Raw genomic sequence first — 20,216 nt, 5'->3', positions numbered from 1 at the left:
GCTTGTCTTATAAACCGTATTTTTTCTATCAATCAATAATGTTTTTCTCTCATAATAAATCAGCGAACCGTATTTCAGCCGTGAAATATTCGACATGCATTATTTCATATCCATAAAGGACGAAATACCATGTAAAAAAATAATGTTGTCAATGATAATCATATTGTATATCTATATGGCTAATCATATTTATGGCATAAAGTTTCACTGCTGCACGATCGGGTATTAGCACCGGTCGGGAAGGGTCTGTTGGCCCGGTTCCCGAGCCGGTGCTGCCCTTCCGGGACTAAAGGGCCTTTAGTCCCGGTTCGGGGAACCGGGGCTAAAGCCCCCCCCCCTTGGGTCCTACCAGGGTTGTCACGTTGCAGAACCCTTTAACACCGGTTGGTATTAACAACTGGTTTTAAAAGGTTTTTTTTTCTTTTTTTTTGGTTTATTTCTTTGGTTCGGTTTATTGTTTTTATATAATAATAATAATAATAGGTTTGTCAATACATATTTTATGCTGATATAATAATATATATATTACACGCATATTAAGCATATATAAATGGAAATTATAGGCTTAGCTTTATAATTAAGCTTTGTCTATAATAAAATGAATAGGCCACATCAATAATTAAATAGATGGATATGTAAAAAGCTTTATATATAGTTTTATGAGTACAAAATTGATAACACATATATACATAAAGTTTTTTTCTCCCAATCTCTAAAACCGATACAAATGATCATCGTTGTTTGGAATAAGAGTTTCATTGTCGTTGAAGTGAAACTCGCCGTTTGGATTGATCACTTGCTCGCGGAGAAATCCTGCTATCGTCTCTTGAATAGCTTTGATGTAGTCTTTTCGCATGACCTTTTCCCTCAACCATTCTGTCTTCAATTTGAAATAAAATAAAAAAGTTATTAGTTATCTAAGTTATTCAATATAATTCAGGAGATAATGAAAAGAGACATGTAACATACTCTGAGCGTCTCTATGGGTGTTTGATTGATGAATTTACACACGTAATATGCACATAGGTTGTTCCCTTCTTCTTGTCTTAAACACCACTGTACGATATATATATAAAAGATTCACGACCACGACAATAAGAAAGCTAAATGTTAGCGAAAGTTTGTTAGCTAGTATAACTTACTTGTGGATGAATTATATAAAGCGGTGCTTTACAACCAATGAGATGTTCACGGTCAATAAATCTTTCTCAAATCCTACACACAGCCATTGTGGATCGTCAACTAATAATTGCAGAGTCATACCATGATATTCTTCTAGTAAGCATGTATGATTAAATAAGAACCTAATAATATCCTTTATTTGTCTAGTTACTTCAATAAATCTTCTAAATTATACAATGGACATTATGTAGTAATAAAAACTTATCAAGTGATATTTACAAACCAATTAATTTGAACTATCCTACTTTCTAAGATCATAAAAAGATACTATAATTCATTCTTGCAAACTACATTAATATTAGGTCAACCATGATATATATATATATATATATATATATAAAATTCAAGTGAATGATTCAAAATAACAAAGTGGATTTGAGATGGGAAAATCAGAAGCCAAAAACAACATGAAAAAGACAAGAAAGGATGAACTTAGTCACCTCCAAGCACGAAGAGACGATGACGGAGTCGAAGAAGATCAACGATCGGCGTCGAAGATGAAGAACAAGCAAGAACAACAAAATGGAAGCTCTAAGAACAACAATGGTGCTCTCGGTTTCGAATGATCCCTAGACAGAGGGGAGGAGGTAGCCGACCTATAAACCGGACCTTTAGCACCGGTTCAAGACACAAATCGGTACTAAAGGGTCACCTTTAGCACTGGTTTGTGCCACGAACCGGTGCTAAAGGGTTTGCCTCGGCCCATGGCACCGGCTGGTGCTAAAGGGAACCCTTTAACACCGGTTGGCAACAAGAACCGGTGCTAAAGGGTCCCTGCCCCGACAACACCTGTCAGTAGTCGTTGGGCAGGACCCTTTAACACCGGCCCGTGTTACAAACCGGTTCTAAAGGGCCTTTAGCCCCGGGCCACAAAAATGCCGAGGTTTTTGGCGATTTTGTGCATCGACCAATGCCTCGTTCTGTAGTAGTGTTTATGTTTAATTTACGATAATTTAAAATTTTAAAACTTGCATTATTGATAATTCTAATATTATAATCATATAGTATATGAAGGTTAGGCTTAATTAGTTTTAATATAGCTAATCATGTTAATTAGTGATGTATTGGTACCCTTTTTCTTGGTATGACCTCCTCTAACTAACTTCGTGAATGTGAAAACTATTTATGTTGGTCTCCCTCTAAAACTCCCAAGTTATGTATATAATAATGTACTGAGGTCTTCTTGAGGTAATCTAGATAGGTATATAATAACGTACATAGTCCTTTTTAAGGTAATCTAAATAGGTACGAAACCAAATCCTAATCCAAATAAATTCTTTAAATTCTGAGTAACCTTGGTAAGAATTATAATCCTATCCTACTCTTTACAAAGCATTTCTCCAAACCATCTTTTTTTTTCCTAATGGGAAACCTACGTTCCCTCATGAGCGTGAGTCGATCCATATGTCGCACGTTAGGCAGTTTAATTTGAATATGATATGACAAGTATACTTGAAATTGGATATAATACGGTAAGCACAACTTGATACGTCGTCACCAAAGAGGCACCAGGGCCAGGCGTGCTTGTGCCAACTGCAACTTGGTGATCGGATGGCAGGTGACGTGTGAAAGAAAAATTAGAGAAAGATAGACCCTAATCCATGGAAAGTCCAGCAAAAAAAAGATATGAAACTCCATGGGCCCGGAACCCATTGGAGACCCTAAATCATGACGAAAAAAAATCACGCAAAAACAAAAAGGTCACAAACCATGTGGGCCTCAATTCATGAGACAAAATCGACTAAAGATATATCTATGAGCAAAGATTTTTGTGCTTAGCAATGCGAGAAAAAAATCCATGAAAATCTTAATTAAATTTGATATTATATATACATTATCATATCATTGCTAACATTTGCTTATATTGTGGCTGACATCACAAAATTCTCAGATTTTATAGAAGGGGCTAAAATAAATGGTTATGTGGTATTTTTTGTTGTTGTAACGCAACGAGCACTTTTTGGATTTTGACACTGTAGCACTTTCGTTTTTATTTGACAAACATTGTTCAATCATGAAGTAACTAGGCTTAAAAGATTCGTCTCGCAATTTACAGACAAACTGTGTAATTAGTTTTTATTTTTATCTATATTTAATACTCCATACATGTGCCGCAAGATTCGATGTGATGAGAAATCTTGTAAAGTTTTGGGTTTTTGGTGTATCTAAACAAGGCCTTAGGCCGTCGGGTTCGCTCACTCCTTCTTGGGCCAGGGGGCATTCCGAGTGGTGGTGGCCTGCATGACAGACATGACTCCGAGACCGAGACCGTCAGGCCGAGAGCGAGAGGATCAGACGATGGGAGTTCCGGTAGTAGAGGAGTGCGCCGTGTGAAGATGATGACGCGGCCCACGGTCCATGCGCACGGTGATGCAGGCTGCTGGCTAGAAGGAGGGAGACGGCCCAGGGATCTCCTAACGATTCGGCCCAGGCACCACGCGCATGCGGGTTCGGTGTTCGGACTTGGGACGCGCTTTCGCCTCGGCGCGGATGCTGGAGCAGAGCACAATTGCGGAGCAGAGCTTTTGGTTCCCCTTCCCACAGGCAACTCGGCAGGTCACTCGCAATGGAATGGCCAACACGAGCCAGGAGGGGCGCGAGGCGTCCGTCGCGAGAGCCAAGGAGAACTGAACGGTGGGTTTCAGCGCCCTGACGCCGCAGATCCAGCGTTACTAGGATGGGTTTGATGAGATCTCCAAGGTCTGAACTGAACTGAACTGAAGACCGGCCAGAAGTGAAGACGGTTATGCGCAGCTCTGAGAGAAAGTAATAGAAAGCCATCATCTGATCGGCATGACACGATTGCCACACAAATAGTACCATACACATAATACATAATAAAGTTCCAAGCTTCGCACACATACACACGAGGTCTCAAGCTAGTTAACCATTACAATTTACAAGCACAAGCACACACACACAGTGCGTCCAGTCGCATGCTACGGCTACGGGGACGCCACGCTGCCACCAGTACAACACGCGCTCGAATGATTCCCAAGTTACTTAATCGTCTGGGAAGCTCCAAAAGCAGTTTCAATACATAGTTTTTGCGTCCTGCAGGGTGGATTCCTGCTATGCATCAACTTTATTTGGGTCGTCATCGGAGCATTTCATATCCATCCAGATCGACCGTGCTCATTTGGGCCCGCCATGTCCTCGTTGTTCAGCTGGTCCATGTAGGCTTGTTGATGGTACCTTTGTCCACGACGAACACACACACACTCATTAACGCAATTAAGGTATGATGAAAGCAAAGCAAAGCATGCTAAAATTCAAATGCTGAATGTGCAGTGGTGGGATTCTATTTCTCTACGGGAATTGTGATGGGGTGTCATACTGTCATGGCCTCATCCATGCGAGGCTAACTCTGATGCGACTGTGACTGCATAAGTTCAGATAACAGTTATGTGTGGCTTCATGAGTTTCTGTTATTCTTCTCTCTCTCTCTCTCTCTCTCTCTCTCTCTCTCTCTCTCTCTCTCTCTCTCTTCATCTATGCATTTTTTTTATCTGTCTTAGATATTCATCAGCTGGAAAAACTTACCCAATCTGCAGGGAAGGATCACTCTCTGGGTGCTGAAGGAGTCCCTGATAAGGATCAAGAACATTACCACTTGCGCCACTGTGCCCACCTTCCTCCCAGCTGGAAACATGGAGCACATTCTCTGGACTTGTTTCTTGCAGCTGGCACTTGAAAGACATCAGTAACGGAGCAGTGGGTTTACGTCAAGTAGGCATATCGGAACAGAGATACATATAACATTTTTAGTGTAAAAGTTGTTACAGTTCTCAGCAACAACACAGTAAGAAATGTATGCGTGTAGACAACTTAACATCAAGGTACATACACACACAGAGATGTTTTAATAAGGTCATTGACGTTACCTTTTTCCTTAGGTCTTTATTGAGATCCTGCAATTCTTGTTCCTGCAAAACATAATTGGTAGCTCGGCATTACAAAGTTTAGTATGAATGCATGGAACAGAAATAAAATTAGGCAAAAGGCAGTCGCAACTCATCATTATTACCTTGCTTTTGAGATCAAAGAGCTGATCAAGTAACATTTGATTCTGTAAACATATCAACCCTTGTCAAATGCAAGCGAAAACAGTAGACTGTATAAATATATAAACCATGCAGTCAGGTTCTCTACCTCTCTTGACCTGATCTGCTTCAGGGATGTCTCTATTTGGTTCTCCAGCTGCTCAAGTTCCTTCATGCTAAGTGGACCCAGATCCTCACCAAGAATATTTCTACAAAAAGTGAGTTAGTAGTACATGTCATACATCATATGCCCATTAACAATATTTGTGCACCTCAAACCAGCAATCAGTAGTTCACTACCATTTTGAAGACTACCTTTGTGTAGTTTGAAGAAATTCAACTCTTGTCCTCAACTTCAGATAATCCTGGTAGTTAATCTAGTTTTAACAAGAAAGAGCACAACGAAACAGAATAAGTCAACGTGAGATCCTGCTTGGAAAACAGAAGTTTAACGCACCCGTTCGCTTGTCTTATCAGCCGTACTTTTTTTTACCAGCCAACAGTGTTTTTCTCTCACAATAAATCATTGAACAGTATTTTCAATTATGACTTTTCAGACCGGCTTTTAGACCTAGTTCTAAAGAAAAAAGAAAATAGCGTCTAGTTCTAAAAAAATGATCCTGTCCCACACTCCCACTAGCCTACTCTAGAAATCAGTAGAAACAGATGGGTGGGCTTATCAAATGAGCAAGCAGGATGTATAATTGTAGATAGCGTTCACAGTACATTCCTATATATATTGACCGAGTGAATCTTAATTTTACTAATTTATTAATTTACACTAGATCCGTTGCCCTTTAACAAAGCTACTAAACCCATATAAATAAATCTTTGAAAATTATCACGAAATCAGAATCACGCATCCATTAATTTGGTAAGAGAGATGGGCCGAAATTGTACATGATGGGCTCCGCGAGAGGAAGATAGATAAGGTATCTTTTGTATCCGGCCCAGCTGTACAGCCCCCAGCCCAATCTGGCTGAGCCCGTCAGCTTGATATCAGGGCCACAAATGGTGGCTAATTTGAGCTCTCATCTTCCCTGCAATTGTTTTTTTTTAAAACAAAAACCCTTCCCTGCAATTTATTTTGTTCTTATAGGGAGAAAGCCTCTAAGCTGAGATGTCAAAAAATATTGACGTTTTGCTCCTTCGTTTACCGGCTGATGAAAACCAAACTAAGAACCAACGCTCAACTAAATCAATCTCTACAGCACTGGAAATAGACTTCCTCATTTCCAAAATGTGAGGCATTCTAATTTTGACCTAAGTTAAACTTCTCTAATTTAAACCAAATTTAGAAAAAACATTAACATCTATGATTCAATAATGAAATGCACTATCAGGAATACTTCATATGAATTTTAGGAACCTAATTTGATGTTGCAGTTGTTGGTGTATTTTCTATAAACATAATCAAAGTTAGAGAATAATTAACTTAAGGTTTAAAACTAAAACATCTTACATTTGGTAACAAAAGGAATAGTTTCTTTAACTTACGTCCTGCTTGCTCATTTGATAACCACATACTCCCTCCGTATAGGATTTAGAAGTCGTTTTGGATAACGTTTAGGTCAAACATTGAGAATATAGATCATCAATAACTTTTAAATTGTTGAGTTTGCAAATGTGAAATTTATATTAATAGATTTTGTCTTGAAAATAAGTTCATAAAAGTATACATATATTCCTAAATATTTTTATAAAAATAAGATATCAAAGTTGTGTTTCTGGAGACTGTCGTTGTCCTAGGTCTGTCTCCAGCCCTACATATGTCGTCTACAAACGGGGAGGTACGAGCACCCACACAAGTCTATCTAAAAACTTAAATAGGACAAGATTCTTCAATGCCATCCAAACCTAAGCTAGAATTTAGGAAATATTTTCTTTATAATAAACTCAATTCATAACAATATTGCGTTCACAGTAGAACAACATCATATATATTTCTATGGTTCTTTATAATTGTATATTCAACCCTAGGCCAATCCTATATATCCCTTGTAGACTATGTTGAGCAAGAGTGTCTGCACACTTCTTGGACTGCTTAGGAAACTTTATGATGCAAATGAATAAATGTACCATTTTGAATTTAAAAAACAGGAATCTAAACATAAAGTATGATATCAGTTAGCTTGGAAAAAATTACATGAACATGATCACTTGACTGATGATAAAGCAAATCTGGTTAGTTCATTTTTTTGGGCGATTGGTGTCACTGGAAGCTATCAACAGATTGTTAGCTTATATTATTATTTTTTATAAAACAAAATTACAGATGATTTTTGCCCTAACATACAAATGCATTATTATGTCGAGAAAGGATGCTAAGAATTCATTACACTTACTTCACTGTCCAGTGGAACTTTTACTTCCTGTGAGCTGTAGTTGGAGCTGCGGTATCTCTCGAGTGTTTTGTACATGCTGTTGGCACAAGGCAATCAAACTGATCAATGGCAGAATTTAGAAAAAAAATAAGATTGTTCTTTGATTTCGCCTTGATGCTCCTTTTATTTGCTCTTTTGACAAAAGAAATATATAATTCTGAGGGTTAAAAATCCTTAATTAATTTTGTAAGGATTGTATTAAATTCTGTTTAGTGGACATCCACAGTGCCATGATCTGGTGAAAGCTAATTAACTACAAAAATAGAAATGCTGCACGGCAAATTAAAAATAAAACACTTGCATACAGTGATAATTCACTAATTAAGAAGGAAGTTTCGTTGGTATTATCCCAACAAACATAATTAGCTTATGCTTTACATCTAGTTTTCATATATATACAACAAAAGCTGGAGTTCTAGTTGCTGCTCCAAATGTCAGCACACCATGAAAATATGTTAATTTGACTCCAATTTATTAGATACGTTTCTTGTATAAAGGTGCAATACATATTATAAAAATTTGCTGATGCTTTTGTGCACCAACTCAGCATACTATATATCTATAGTGTCTTCATAGAGTGAGATCCAAGATATATCTAGGCACAAGAAGCAATTTTTGAAAACCGCATTCACATGTTATGAGCGATCGAGGCCACTGTCATCAATTAATTGACGTTTGATTTCTAAGAAACAATGCCTGTATCATACATTGTAATTTGTAAGCAGCATTTGCTCTCTAGAAGACAATATATATATGTTTAAAGAGTGTGACATGGAACAATGAATAGGGAATAGGCTTATAGGTAATGATGGTACAGTTCATTCACACTTCCCTTGTAAATGTACGCGCTTATGATAGAAAATCCAAGGATTAGTCTAATAAGTTGCAAATACCCTCGCACAATAGTTGAATATATAGTTAGTCGTACGTTATATATTTGGAAACTCGTTGCTTTTTTGTGCCAGAGATGCTGGGGTGCTAAATGCAACTATATATATTTAGCACATGTATGGAGTGTTTGCAGCTGAGACTGATTTACAAACTACAAGGGCTTCATATACCATTCACCTAGCTTATTTCTTCCCTTCTCTTTACTCGATCTTCACCATGTCTATGTTTTATAGATAATCCTCTTATTTATTCTTTTATGCCAATGGCAGCTACATAGGAAAATAAATCGCACCCTTTTCAGGACAAAAATGAGACTCTATCTCCCAAGGTCCCATCAGGGTCCAAATTTGGTGTGAACGCAACAGAGAAAATTGTGATGTTGTGCATGTGTTAGGACTGACATGTGCTATGAAGAACAGGCACCAACCAAGGCAGAGAGAGAGAGAGAGGCATTGCATGGAAGCGCTGCTTGCATTATATGCAGTGTAGCAGAGAGCTGATCTAAGCATAGGAATATACTCCAACCAAGTTGTTCAGTATGTAGTACGTACTTTCAGGTGCAGCACAGCCATCCGTGATCCGTGGCAATGCCAGTTCGTTGTACTGTGAACTTGAATATTTTTTTTAGAATATTTTTGCAGCTACAAGAAGAATATATGTTATGCCTAATCTATCCCATTGGAGGTTTAGTCCAAGTGAATTGAACTTTTAGTATCATACATAAACTAATTCAATATTGAATGCAACAGCAAAAATGTTGTCTTTTATGTGACACAAATGTACTTTTGTGAAAAAACATGCTAATGGAGTTATGGTAGTTCATAACTATATCTAAGCAAGTAACTCTACAATCTCCACAAAAGAAGGTATAGCTACATGGCAACAAATTTTTTTTATCTATAAGATGATCATATCAGTACTTAATGATAACCCTTTTTTTCTGAGAACTAATGGTTTGTTATTAGTTTATAATAACCACATACTGATCAATTCTCCTACTTGGAGACAAAAAAGAAGTCCGTCCGCAGTTTCAACACATATTTACTCTACAAAACTAAAGTGCCACAATTAATGGCACTATAACATGCACCTGTACGAGTATCTTGATATCGTAACATTTATATTGGTAATATAAATCAACAATCGTACATACTTCATTTGACCCATGACTTGGATATATACCATAAAGTTGGTGAAGATACCGACCTTGACTAAACACGCCAAACTCTTAAATGCGCAGAAATGTCAACTTCTGATTTCATCAAGTAGATTAATGGGCTGTTTAAGGTCAATTTTCTAGCTCCTAGATGTTATCTCTAAATTATGCCAAATAACTATCCACATTTATACATAGTAGTGAGATGCTCTTCTACAACCCACAGAGATTAAAAGTACAATATTGCCTTTTTAACTAGGTACAATAAAATGTAGCTAGATTTTTCCATATATTAATAGAGATAAACATCTTGCAATCTATATGGTTTACACTATGGTAATAATATCTGTAGATAATTTTTCTAGTCCTTGAATTCAAGTATATGCTTTATATTATTCTAGCCAACTCCAAAATATTATATGCTTTATATCTATGTACTAGTTATAGCACTATATTTTTTAACTAGTACATAATTTTTTACATATTTAAAATCACAACTAAAAAAAAGGAGATTCAACATCGTGCATGAAGCCATGAATGGATCCAAGGGTAAATATTTCTACTAATTAAGTTGTGTTGTAAAATTAGGAAAGTACTAGGTCTAGAAGCTCCGAAGACCAATGACTCTTCCATGTAATTTATGTCAAGATTTGATGTCAGCTAATATCCATGACTCTTTGATCTAACTCATTAAGTTTGTTGGTGTTTAAATTATATGCCTAACCTATGGATTGCCACACGTTGACAACTTATATATATATATATATATATATATATATATATATATATATATATATATATATATATATATATATATATATATATATAACCAGACTTGCCCACTTCCACATTTGTCTTAGCGGGTTAGATTCACGATCAAGTAAACCCGATAGATCGACATGTAGGTGCCAGTATGGATAAAGACGTTGTGGAGATAATCGTCGTGGAGGATTCTGGAGTATGAGTACATACGTAAGAGATCCATACTTGTTTGAATGGCTGGTATACGTACGGCTGTATGTATATATTCTGGTATGCACACATACTCTAATATAGGAGTATATACGTATATGCATGTGTACTCAAGTGATACGTTACTATACAGGTTTTCTAGCTATTTACGATATAAACACTAAAATAATTCCCTAAGTATATAGATATACTTCCACTGCACGTACAAGTATATAAATATATACTCATTTTTCTTATTAAAAGTATGCATCCATACTTTATTCAATGATGTTGTAAAGGGCCCATATTATAAGTCGAACTACCAATTCTAAATAAATAGCTAGAAAACATGTATAGTAACGTATCCCTTGAGTACACATGCATATACGTATATACTCCTATATTAGAGTATGTGTGCATACCAGAATATATACATACAGCCGTATAACAGCCATTCAAACAAGTATGGATCTCTTACGTATGTACTCATACTCCAGAATCCTCCACGACGATGATCTCCACAACGTCTTTATCCATACTGGCACGATCAACCTGAATCACAAGACCAACTTTTGATCTACAGAAACCTAAAGCCGAACGTATGGAGACATACTAACAAACAAAAACAAAGCAACATGCATATATAAGCAAGCCACCGTTTCCCAGATCCGTTTTTGCCGGTAATTAAATGGACACCGGCCTTTTTTAATTCACATATATACGTCCAGATAAATACGGAAGCCATATACCTACCTCCAACGTACAAACGGATCCATGTTACTCAGCCTGTTTACTCCACCCGTTAACTTACCGCCAGAGTATACTCTCAGTGGGAGTAGTTACTCCCGGGAGTATATATATATATATATATATATATATACTGAGTGGAAGTAAATAAGGTAATATGACACGATCCATAGCATGGTTAATTAATATAACCATGTGTATTCTTCAAACGGTAGTAGCTTCCATCTATTTTTAGGTCCTATATATGCTAAAGTATCTTTTCAAAATTCTTGAGGTTCTCACTGTTAAGTGTGCATGAGGGAAAACAAAAACATACATGAGGATGCCAGCAAAAACAAAATAATGTACTTTACTTTGGAAACCAATTTAAGAATCAAATGTGTTTCATGCTGGAAACAAGAAGAAACAAATTACTGTAATTTAGAAATTGTTTCCTAGGATATGGTTCTTTGCTACTCTAATCACAATAGTATACCATATATGCTTATGTTCATGCAGTCCGGCCAGTGTTCAAATAGGTCTCCATATTGCAAAATGTGGAAGGCCATGTAATGCCAAGTATGGTGGGGCTGTACTAGAATCCATTAGTTAGTTTGGAGTTCCTTTTGTAGATTTAATGCATGATAATGTAAGGTTGTGACTCATCAGCATTATAAACCAATGTAATTAAACATGTTTCGGACAATTCTATTTTCTAACTTGTAAAAAACAAAGTTGAAACAAAAGAGCCCTAATATTTAGTGTCACTAGGATGTAGTTAGTCAGTAGCCCCTTCACCTAATTGCAAAGGCGAAGCTTGGTTAAGACCAAGCTAGGCCATGGCCACCCCTGCTCAATGTGATCCCTATTGTCTAAGGTCTTGTTTAGTTCTGAAAACTTTTTGGTTTTCGGTACTGTAGCACTTTCGTTTTTATTTGACAATTATTGTCCAATCATAGACTAACTAGACTCAAAAGATTCATCTCGCGATTTATAGATAAACTGTGCAAGATATGACGGGGAATCTTCAAAAAAATTTGGTTTTTGGGTGAACTAAACAAGGCCTAAATAGTGATATTTTATGTTCATTAGTGTTCTAATCCTCAATTATATAGCTAGACTGCACCCCTAGTCCTTTGGTTAAGCTCAGTTGCCGCCTAGTTGATGACATAATATATGCCAAGTTATGCCAACATTGCCTTAAACAATTAATTAAAACACTTGTACAAATGTGCACACTTACTCCATTTTTAAAATTTACAAATTATATCTTACAACATAAAGCATGGTTCTTCAAAGATCTTGTCGAATTCCTATCATTCATAGTGGATGTATATATATAACATTCTTTGTGCCGCTTCCACACTAGAATTTAACAATCATAGGGGAACTACAATAAAATATGAAAATTTTAATGATGGTACAAGCCCATACATACTATTACTATCTAGTTGTATCAATAAAGTTGTACATGCATATATATACATACATATTTCCATGTGTCGCCGGTACTACTATAGCTAATTTTTTTCCTTTTATTTGTTACTTTTTATTACTTAATTATGTAAACACTTCTAGATGTATACACTCTAATGTGGAAAATGCTTGATGTTTTGGACAACGACATTGCCCATATTGTCTATAAAATATAATTTTGACTATGCATGTTATATATTCAAATATATTAAAAACATCTAGTAAACTTATAGTTTCATGAAAGTGGTATTCAAAATAAATTTTCGCAAATTATTTTCATGTTTTTATTTAGTAAAACATTTGATAGTCAAAAGTTTTAAAATTAGTTTGACCCCAAACAGTGACTAGAAGGTATATATATATGGAGTAGTTCGTTCAATCAAAAGTAGTCAAGGTCACTGACATTTCAAAGTATTTGAGTTACGACTTTGATCGTTATTATAGTTTCTATTAAAATGTTTTAATATCTCTACAAATTTATGAGAATATGAATTTCCTTTTCAAGCAAAAATCTGTGACTTTTACATTTTAGACTATAAATGTTCTAAATTTATTGATGGAAATTCTTTCAAGAGTTTGACTGAATCTTTGCTTAAAACATACAGAATTTTTTACTAGATGAAAAGATAATATACAAACGACTCGCCTATATCAACAGAGATATAACCATAAATTCTCCACCTATGGAGTCACTAAAAGGGAGGAAAATCTGTGAAAATGGCAAAGAAAATCAGAGAAACAATAATATTGAACTGAAGACTGCGAAAAATCCTCCATGCATGAGATCGAAAAGGCAAAAGGAGGAGGCAGTATATATTCTATAGTTGCTACAACTTCCAGAAAACACTGAGATATGATAGACGAATATTCTTCAGGAAAAAAAACTACGAAATGAAATGCTTCTGCATGCGGTTAAATAATGCACTGCACATCGGTTTATGCTGCTTACGCACATGGATGAAAGCATGACGTTGAGACTTCATAATATTGCATGCTGTATATTCTGAGCTGCTTGATATGACTGTACACGGGACTCAAGAAAGATGCGAGATAGCATTTCGAGATCTGAACAGTAAAGAAGATTTGTGTAGAGAATAATGGAACAGTAGCATCTAGACCAGCAGATGAGGGCTTCAAACAGCTCTCTAGTGACTGAAACCAGTGAGCTAAGCACACACATCAGCTCGTTTGGAAGATCAATTGAGTTGACAAAAACAAAGGAGATGCACAGTGTTATAAAACACAACGCATGCAGTAAAAATAAAACTTGGGAGTGGATAACTGGATATGGAATTTGGCAACTGGCCGGCAGTCTAGAAACAATGCTAAAAAGGGAAGGAAGAAGGCAGTAAATAATGGACTGATGTTTTTTACTCTTGCCTCTTATTGCAAGAGAACAAGTTGAAAAACACAAATCTTGTTTGAGGTACAGGTCTACTATCCATCAAGCTCACGAGATCTACCTTGGGAAGTGGAAGAACTGTAGTATGCATATGTATATAATTTTACGTAGTTGTGGTGAAGAAAAAACCTAAGTTTTGATGATGAACTGTAAGCAAAAGCGAGGATATATACTCCACTGATTCTTTTGAACAAAAATATGGCCATAATATCTTGTTCCTTGTACCATACAGAAGTAGTAGAACACAATTAATAGAGGGAGATCTAGGTTCATGTGGCCAGATCTTGGTTACCCCATACCACGCAGTGATCACACGAGAGGTACGTAGTAAGAGTAGATGTTAAATAAATGACGAGCAGCCAAGAAGGGAAAGGAAATCAGCCCCAGACCAAAAGGAAGATAGAAAATTTCCCAAAGAGATTGAGCTCAGGGACCATAAATTCCAAATCAAACGAGGACGAACAGACAGACAGCATGAATGCATGAAAACAAAGCCGCCAAAGACTAGAAAGAAGAGAGAGAAAGCTTTCCAAAGAGAGAGATACACAAGATCTGTGAGCAAATTGCGAATCTTCCAAGCCATAAATTTAGAGGGCAAATTTTGACAATAAAAAACGTATGCTCAAAGTGAAAGCGCACGGGAAGATGAGGGGAAAAAAGACCCAAAGTGCAGGTGTGTTGTGCTTTAGTATATTAATTAATTTCTCGTTCAATTTGGGGATAGATGCATGATGCGTTGCGGAATATACATAGATCACACAGGATGCATGCAGGTGCAGGCGGCGGCATGCGTGTGCGTCGTACCATGACGAGCTGGAGAACTCGAAGAGGCGGCCGCGGCCGGAGAAGATGATGAGCGCGACCTCGGCGTCGCACAGCAGCGACAGCTCGTACGCCTTCTTGAGCAGCCCGTTCCGGCGCTTGGCGAACGTCACCTGCCGGCTGATCTTGTTCTCGATCCGCTTCAGCTCCACCTTGCCGCGACCCATATCTTCCTAGCGAGCTTGTTTTGCGTCCCTCTTCTCTCTCTCTAGCTCTAAAGCTCTTTCCGGAGTCCTGGGTTGCTTTAAGCAGGCAGCACCGCAGCAGAGAGATATATGCTTATTGTGCGATAGATCGTACCCTTGGGGCCGGGCGAGGTGTGTGTTTTAGACTTTCAAAAAATTTTAAAATAGTCATTGTAGCACTTTCATTTGTATATGATAAATATTGTCCAATTATAGACTAACTAGTCTTAAAAGATTCATCTCGTAAATTATAGACAAACTGTGTAATTAGTTTTTGTTTTCGTATGTATTTAATACTCTATGCATGTGTTTAAAGATTTGATGCGACAGAGAATCTTAAAAAATTTTGAGTTTTTGGGAGGAACTAAACAAGGCCTAAACGCTTTTATTTGGAGAGTTTTTCCAACCTTCTGCCTCGCGCGCTCTCTCTCTCTCTTCAAACTCTCAAGTACGGAGTTTGTAAAATTTTTGTTTTTTGGCTACTGTAGCACTTTCGTTTTAATTTGACAAACATTGTCCAATTACGGAGTAACTAGGCTCAAAAGATTCATCACACAAATTACAGGTGAACTATGTAATTAGTTTTGTTATTTTCATTTATATTTAATGCTCCATGCATGCGACCAAAGATTTGATGTGACGGAGAATCTTAAAAATTTTTGCGAACTAAACAAGGCCTTATCGATCTATCTACTTGGCAGTGACGTCGTGATACTGATGATTCCACTCAAAAAAAACTTCAACTCATTCATCAAATATTTAGATATATGCATAAAATATTAAATAAAAATAAAAATAACTAATTATATAGTTTACATATATTTTATGAGATGGAACTTCGAATTTAATTAATCTATAATTAGATATTAATTGTTAATAATAGTTATAAATATATGGTGCAGTACTTGAAAACTTTTCTTGTCGTGAAGTAAACATCCATCAGCTAGCGACCGATCACTCGCCCACCACGGCACCACGAGGAGCTGTTGCTTTTTGCGAGGTGCATGGTGGCCTGGTGGGGGCCGCCCTCGAGGGCGAGGGGACGGGGCAGAGAGCGATAGCCGATTGATGTGCCGCCAGTTAGCCCGTACCAGCGCGCGCCCCTCTCGGCCTCGCTGCGTCTGCGTGCCGGTGCCCGTTGGCCGTTGCTGCTCGCTCGCGCTGGCGGACTGGCGTACGTCCAAACCGCAATTTATCTTTGCGAGGAGGACCGTAGGTGGAGCCGTTGTGACCGTGGTCGTGGAGCCATGCCGCATGCGGATGCAATAAAGGTTGCCGTACGCGGGTGAGTCGGAGAGAGAGAAGAGAGAGGGGAAGGCAGGAGCACTAGCCAGGCGAGCAGAGCACATGTCAGGAAGTGAGCGACGCGTGTCGACGCGCGTGCGGCTGGAGAGAGTTGGAACCGACAGGACTGACCCCATGCCCTGCTGGGTCTAGGGGCGTAGGACTTCGGCTCTAGGCTTTGTAGGACTTCGGCTTTCTTTCCTGTCAGGGTTTTTCTTTTGGCTGCTCTCTGCTACAGTGTTTCCCCTTGTTTTTATCTAGGGAAACAATTGGAGCCTCCACGGTTATGTACGTAGCTCAATTTCAAAATGCGTGTGAAGTTTACCCAACTTCGATCCGTATTCCGTTGGATGTCTCTCTTGGGCCTTGTTCAGTTCCCAAAAAATTTTGCAAAATTTTTCAGATTCTTCGTCACATCGAATCTTTAGATGCATGCATGGAGTATTAAATATAGACGAAAATAAAAACTAATTGCACATTTTGATCGGAATTGACGAGACGAATCTTTTAAGCCTAGTTAGTCCATGATTGGACAATATCTATCAAATACAAACGAAAATGCTACAGTACCCATTTTGCAAATTTTTTTGCAACTAAACAAGGCCTTGTTTTGCGGCTTCAATCAGATTTAGTGCCCATTAGCTAAGGGTTCCCTGCAGCTGTAGGTTTAAACTATAAGAGAAGAATGTTTAGTTGGTTTGCTCACATGTTCCGCCCTACATCCACCAATGTAGAAATACGCTGGCATAGCCATCACTCTCGGGCTAAGTTCCGCAGATGCATGATGATCTAGAGGGGCCCACGTGTCAGTCACACACGACATTCAAGTTGCATCTGCTCGTTTTCTTGCATCCACACATACCTTACCAAACACCTTCTTTTCCTAGAATACGGTTCCACTTAACTTGCATCCACTCGACTAGGATATACGATACAACCTTCATCCATGAACCAAATACACCCTTATAGAAAGTGGCTTGGCTAGTCTTCTTTCGAGTAAGCCTAAAAAATGTATCCTTATTTTATGCATATGTCATAGAGAAACTAGAATTTTTAGTCCCTGAACGCATATTTTATCCCTATGGACACTTCCTAGTGACTGAGATCACTAGATCTCGTGATTGATAGAGTCACAAACTCATTGTCACTACTACTCAAAAGATTAACAGAGATGGGCAGAAAAAGCATTAACCGAGGCGTTTTGGCCAACCGCCTCTGATGAGAGGTCGCAGTTAATGGAACCTTTTCCGAGGCAATTTGATGTCCACCTCGGTTAATAAAATAAAATAAAATAAAATAAAAATAAAAATAAAAAGGAAAACCCTAGATGGCCCACCGAGCCCATCTATGGGCTTGTCGAGCCCATCCATGGGCAGCCGCCGCCGCTCGTGGATCCGCCTGCAGTTCACCGGATCCGACCACTGCAGCCACGCCAAAGGAGCACTGTCATCCCGCCTCGCCGCGGCTGTTGCGGGTGGTCCCCGCCGTGGCCCGTGCTACTCGCTAGTGCCACCAAAAGAGGGGAAGGTCACCGTCGTAGAGAAAGGATCCGCCACCGGGGAGGACGAATCCATCGCTAGGGAGGGCAGATCTGCCATCGGGGACGCCGAATCTGCCGCTGAGGAGGTCGGAGAAGCGATGCTGTGGAGGGAGGGGAGGAGGGGTGTGCTGCCGCTGTGTCCGCCCCGTGACCATAGAGTGAGAGGAGGAGGTGTGTTCCGCCAATGGAGAGCCGAGTAGCCACGTGTCATCGTTGGGACAGGCCTCCCCGGGCCACCGCCGGGAGAGGCCAGGCCTCCCACGCCATGGAGGGAGGGGAGGGGAATTGGTAGAGGGTGGAGGGGAGAGAGAGAGAGAGAGGAGGGGATCGAGATGGGAGTGAGGGAAGGAGGGGTTCGGGTCTGAGAGATCGAGGGAGGGCAGGTGGGGCTCTGAGAGGCAGAGTGAGGGAGTTAGGTTTTGTTCGTAATGAGGTTTATATATTAGAGCTAGTAATGGGCTGTGTGGGCTAGCGGGCTAGGATTGATTCACCGAGGCAATTGCATTACAATAAACTACCTCAGTTAATTATTTACCAAGATAGTTGCATATATTAGGATGACCGCCTCGGTTAATCTATATTAACCGAGGCGGGTGTTCTACAATGCCTGCCTCGATAAATTGATTAATCGAGGCAATTATTTATAACCGCCTCGTTTAATGCCTACCATTAACCAAGGTGGCTGCAACCCTGCCCGCCTTATGTATCTATCTGTTTAACTGAAAGATGGTAAATAGATTGCAAACCCTACCCACCTTATGTATCTATCTGTCCGCCTTTCATGGATCAATTCCCATGAAAGATAGATTCAAAAACATGTTAGTTAGGTTGGTTGCTTTTCATAAATTTTATTGTCTTATGTATCTATCTGTTTAACTGAAAGTAACATATAGTGCATCTCTGTTGTGTTTGTGAAAAGTTTATAATTCACTAGTTCAGTGTAATGCACTTTTTGGTCTTATCATGATTCACTCGTTTTAGTAATTCCGAACTAGTCATTCCTTATTGCAATTTATAGCATATTAATAGTAATTGTTTCACTATGGTTTTTATGTATCTTTTTGCTTAACTTTTGCTTTCTTGAATTTATAGGTAGTTGAGGAATGGATCAAACAGATCACTTCTATTTGATTGAACTAGAGAAATAGTTTCTTTTCATCTCCAATCCATATTTGTGACACTGAATATATTATTCATGCTGGGCATGAAGATATCATATTTGTAATATATATGCAATGATAGATCTATTTCAATCCATATATGTACACTAAGTGTATGGTTCATTTGGAAATCAATTGTTACATGCCCATTATGTTATTTGAATCCAACCTTATGATCCTTTTATAATATGATTTGAGTTGTTATTCGAATGAATAAAATTAAATTTAAGAAAAAAAATCAGTTTCTATCGCTTTAGTCATGTCGGTATTCTTTTGTTTGTGCACATCGACATGGAAATGACTTTCTAATTTTCCCACCAATTTTGCATCAATAGGAGGGAATTCTGTTTTCTAGTAGTGAAGATCCCAAAGAGTTTGTTTTAGCTTGTATGGGTGTTCATTATTGTAGCTTGCATTTGTATATGATACGAGAATGAGAGCCGTGTGACGTGTCTAAAATGGCTAATTCTGCAGTGCGGTCCATCACCAAATGTTGTACAGCAATACAATTAAGTATGGCCGCTGGTGGGGACTTTATTAAGCAAAGGGACTATGACCATGCTTGCTAGCTTGGTGCATGGTGGCCTAGCTATGACCATGCTTGCTAGGTGGTGGCCTCATGCATATGCTCACAGCTCCCTTTCATAAGACCGAGTAGTGTGGTTTATATAAACGTACTGATTTACTAGGTAGTAGAAATAAAACAGGGGGCAGAAGTTGAATAACTTGGCAATTGCACCAAGTTTTGCCCACGGATATGTTCATGCCCTGTATAAATTTTGTGTGACTACGCCAGTAAGTTCAATGCGTGTAATTAGCTAGTAGTCATCCAAAATCTAGTAAAACATGATGAAACGATGTATATATTGTTTGCCTGTCTCAGGCCATATATTGCATAAAATTAAATATATTTATGTTCTGTGTTGATTTGCAACTTAATGGTCATATAACAGCATCTACATCTCTCACGTACACATATAGAGGATGTCCCAATATACATGCATCATTGCCGGT

General features: G+C 38.4%; 1 protein-coding gene across 2 annotated transcripts; it reads right to left on the bottom strand.

Annotated features, from left to right (window-relative positions):
- Positions 3,968–15,306, bottom strand: LOC8056887 (MADS-box transcription factor 1). 2 transcript variants are annotated; one of them, XM_021460073.1, is made up of 8 exons: positions 15,016–15,306; positions 7,571–7,646; positions 5,541–5,602; positions 5,335–5,434; positions 5,210–5,251; positions 5,067–5,108; positions 4,726–4,871; positions 3,968–4,377 (listed from the first exon to the last, which is right to left on the bottom strand). In XM_021460073.1, the coding sequence occupies exons 1-8, from the start codon at positions 15,198–15,200 to the stop codon at positions 4,293–4,295; spliced, it is 738 nt and encodes a 245-aa protein (XP_021315748.1). In that variant the 5' UTR covers positions 15,201–15,306; the 3' UTR covers positions 3,968–4,292. The 2 variants fall into 2 exon arrangements, with proteins under 2 accessions (XP_021315748.1, XP_002465643.1); XM_002465598.2 differs by having other exon boundaries at positions 4,726–4,865; positions 15,016–15,305.

The sequence above is a fragment of the Sorghum bicolor genome, chromosome 1 (genome assembly GCF_000003195.3).
Source record: "Sorghum bicolor cultivar BTx623 chromosome 1, Sorghum_bicolor_NCBIv3, whole genome shotgun sequence".
In the NCBI taxonomy this organism is placed as follows: domain Eukaryota; kingdom Viridiplantae; phylum Streptophyta; class Magnoliopsida; order Poales; family Poaceae; genus Sorghum; species Sorghum bicolor.
Note: the sequence above shows the minus strand (reverse complement) of the source record. Positions and strands in the feature narration are given on the sequence as shown.

Bases quoted from the DNA above. Each gene is read 5' to 3' on its own strand.
- LOC8056887 (XM_021460073.1), bottom strand. From the start codon at position 15,200: ATGGGTCGCGGCAAGGTGGAGCTGAAGCGGATCGAGAACAAGATCAGC. The intron at 5,435-5,540 runs GTAGTCTTCAAA...CACTTTTTGTAG, and splicing joins TTTCTTCAAACTACACAAAG to AAATATTCTTGGTGAGGATC. The intron at 5,109-5,209 runs GTAATAATGATG...TATGTTTTGCAG, and splicing joins TCTTTGATCTCAAAAGCAAG to GAACAAGAATTGCAGGATCT.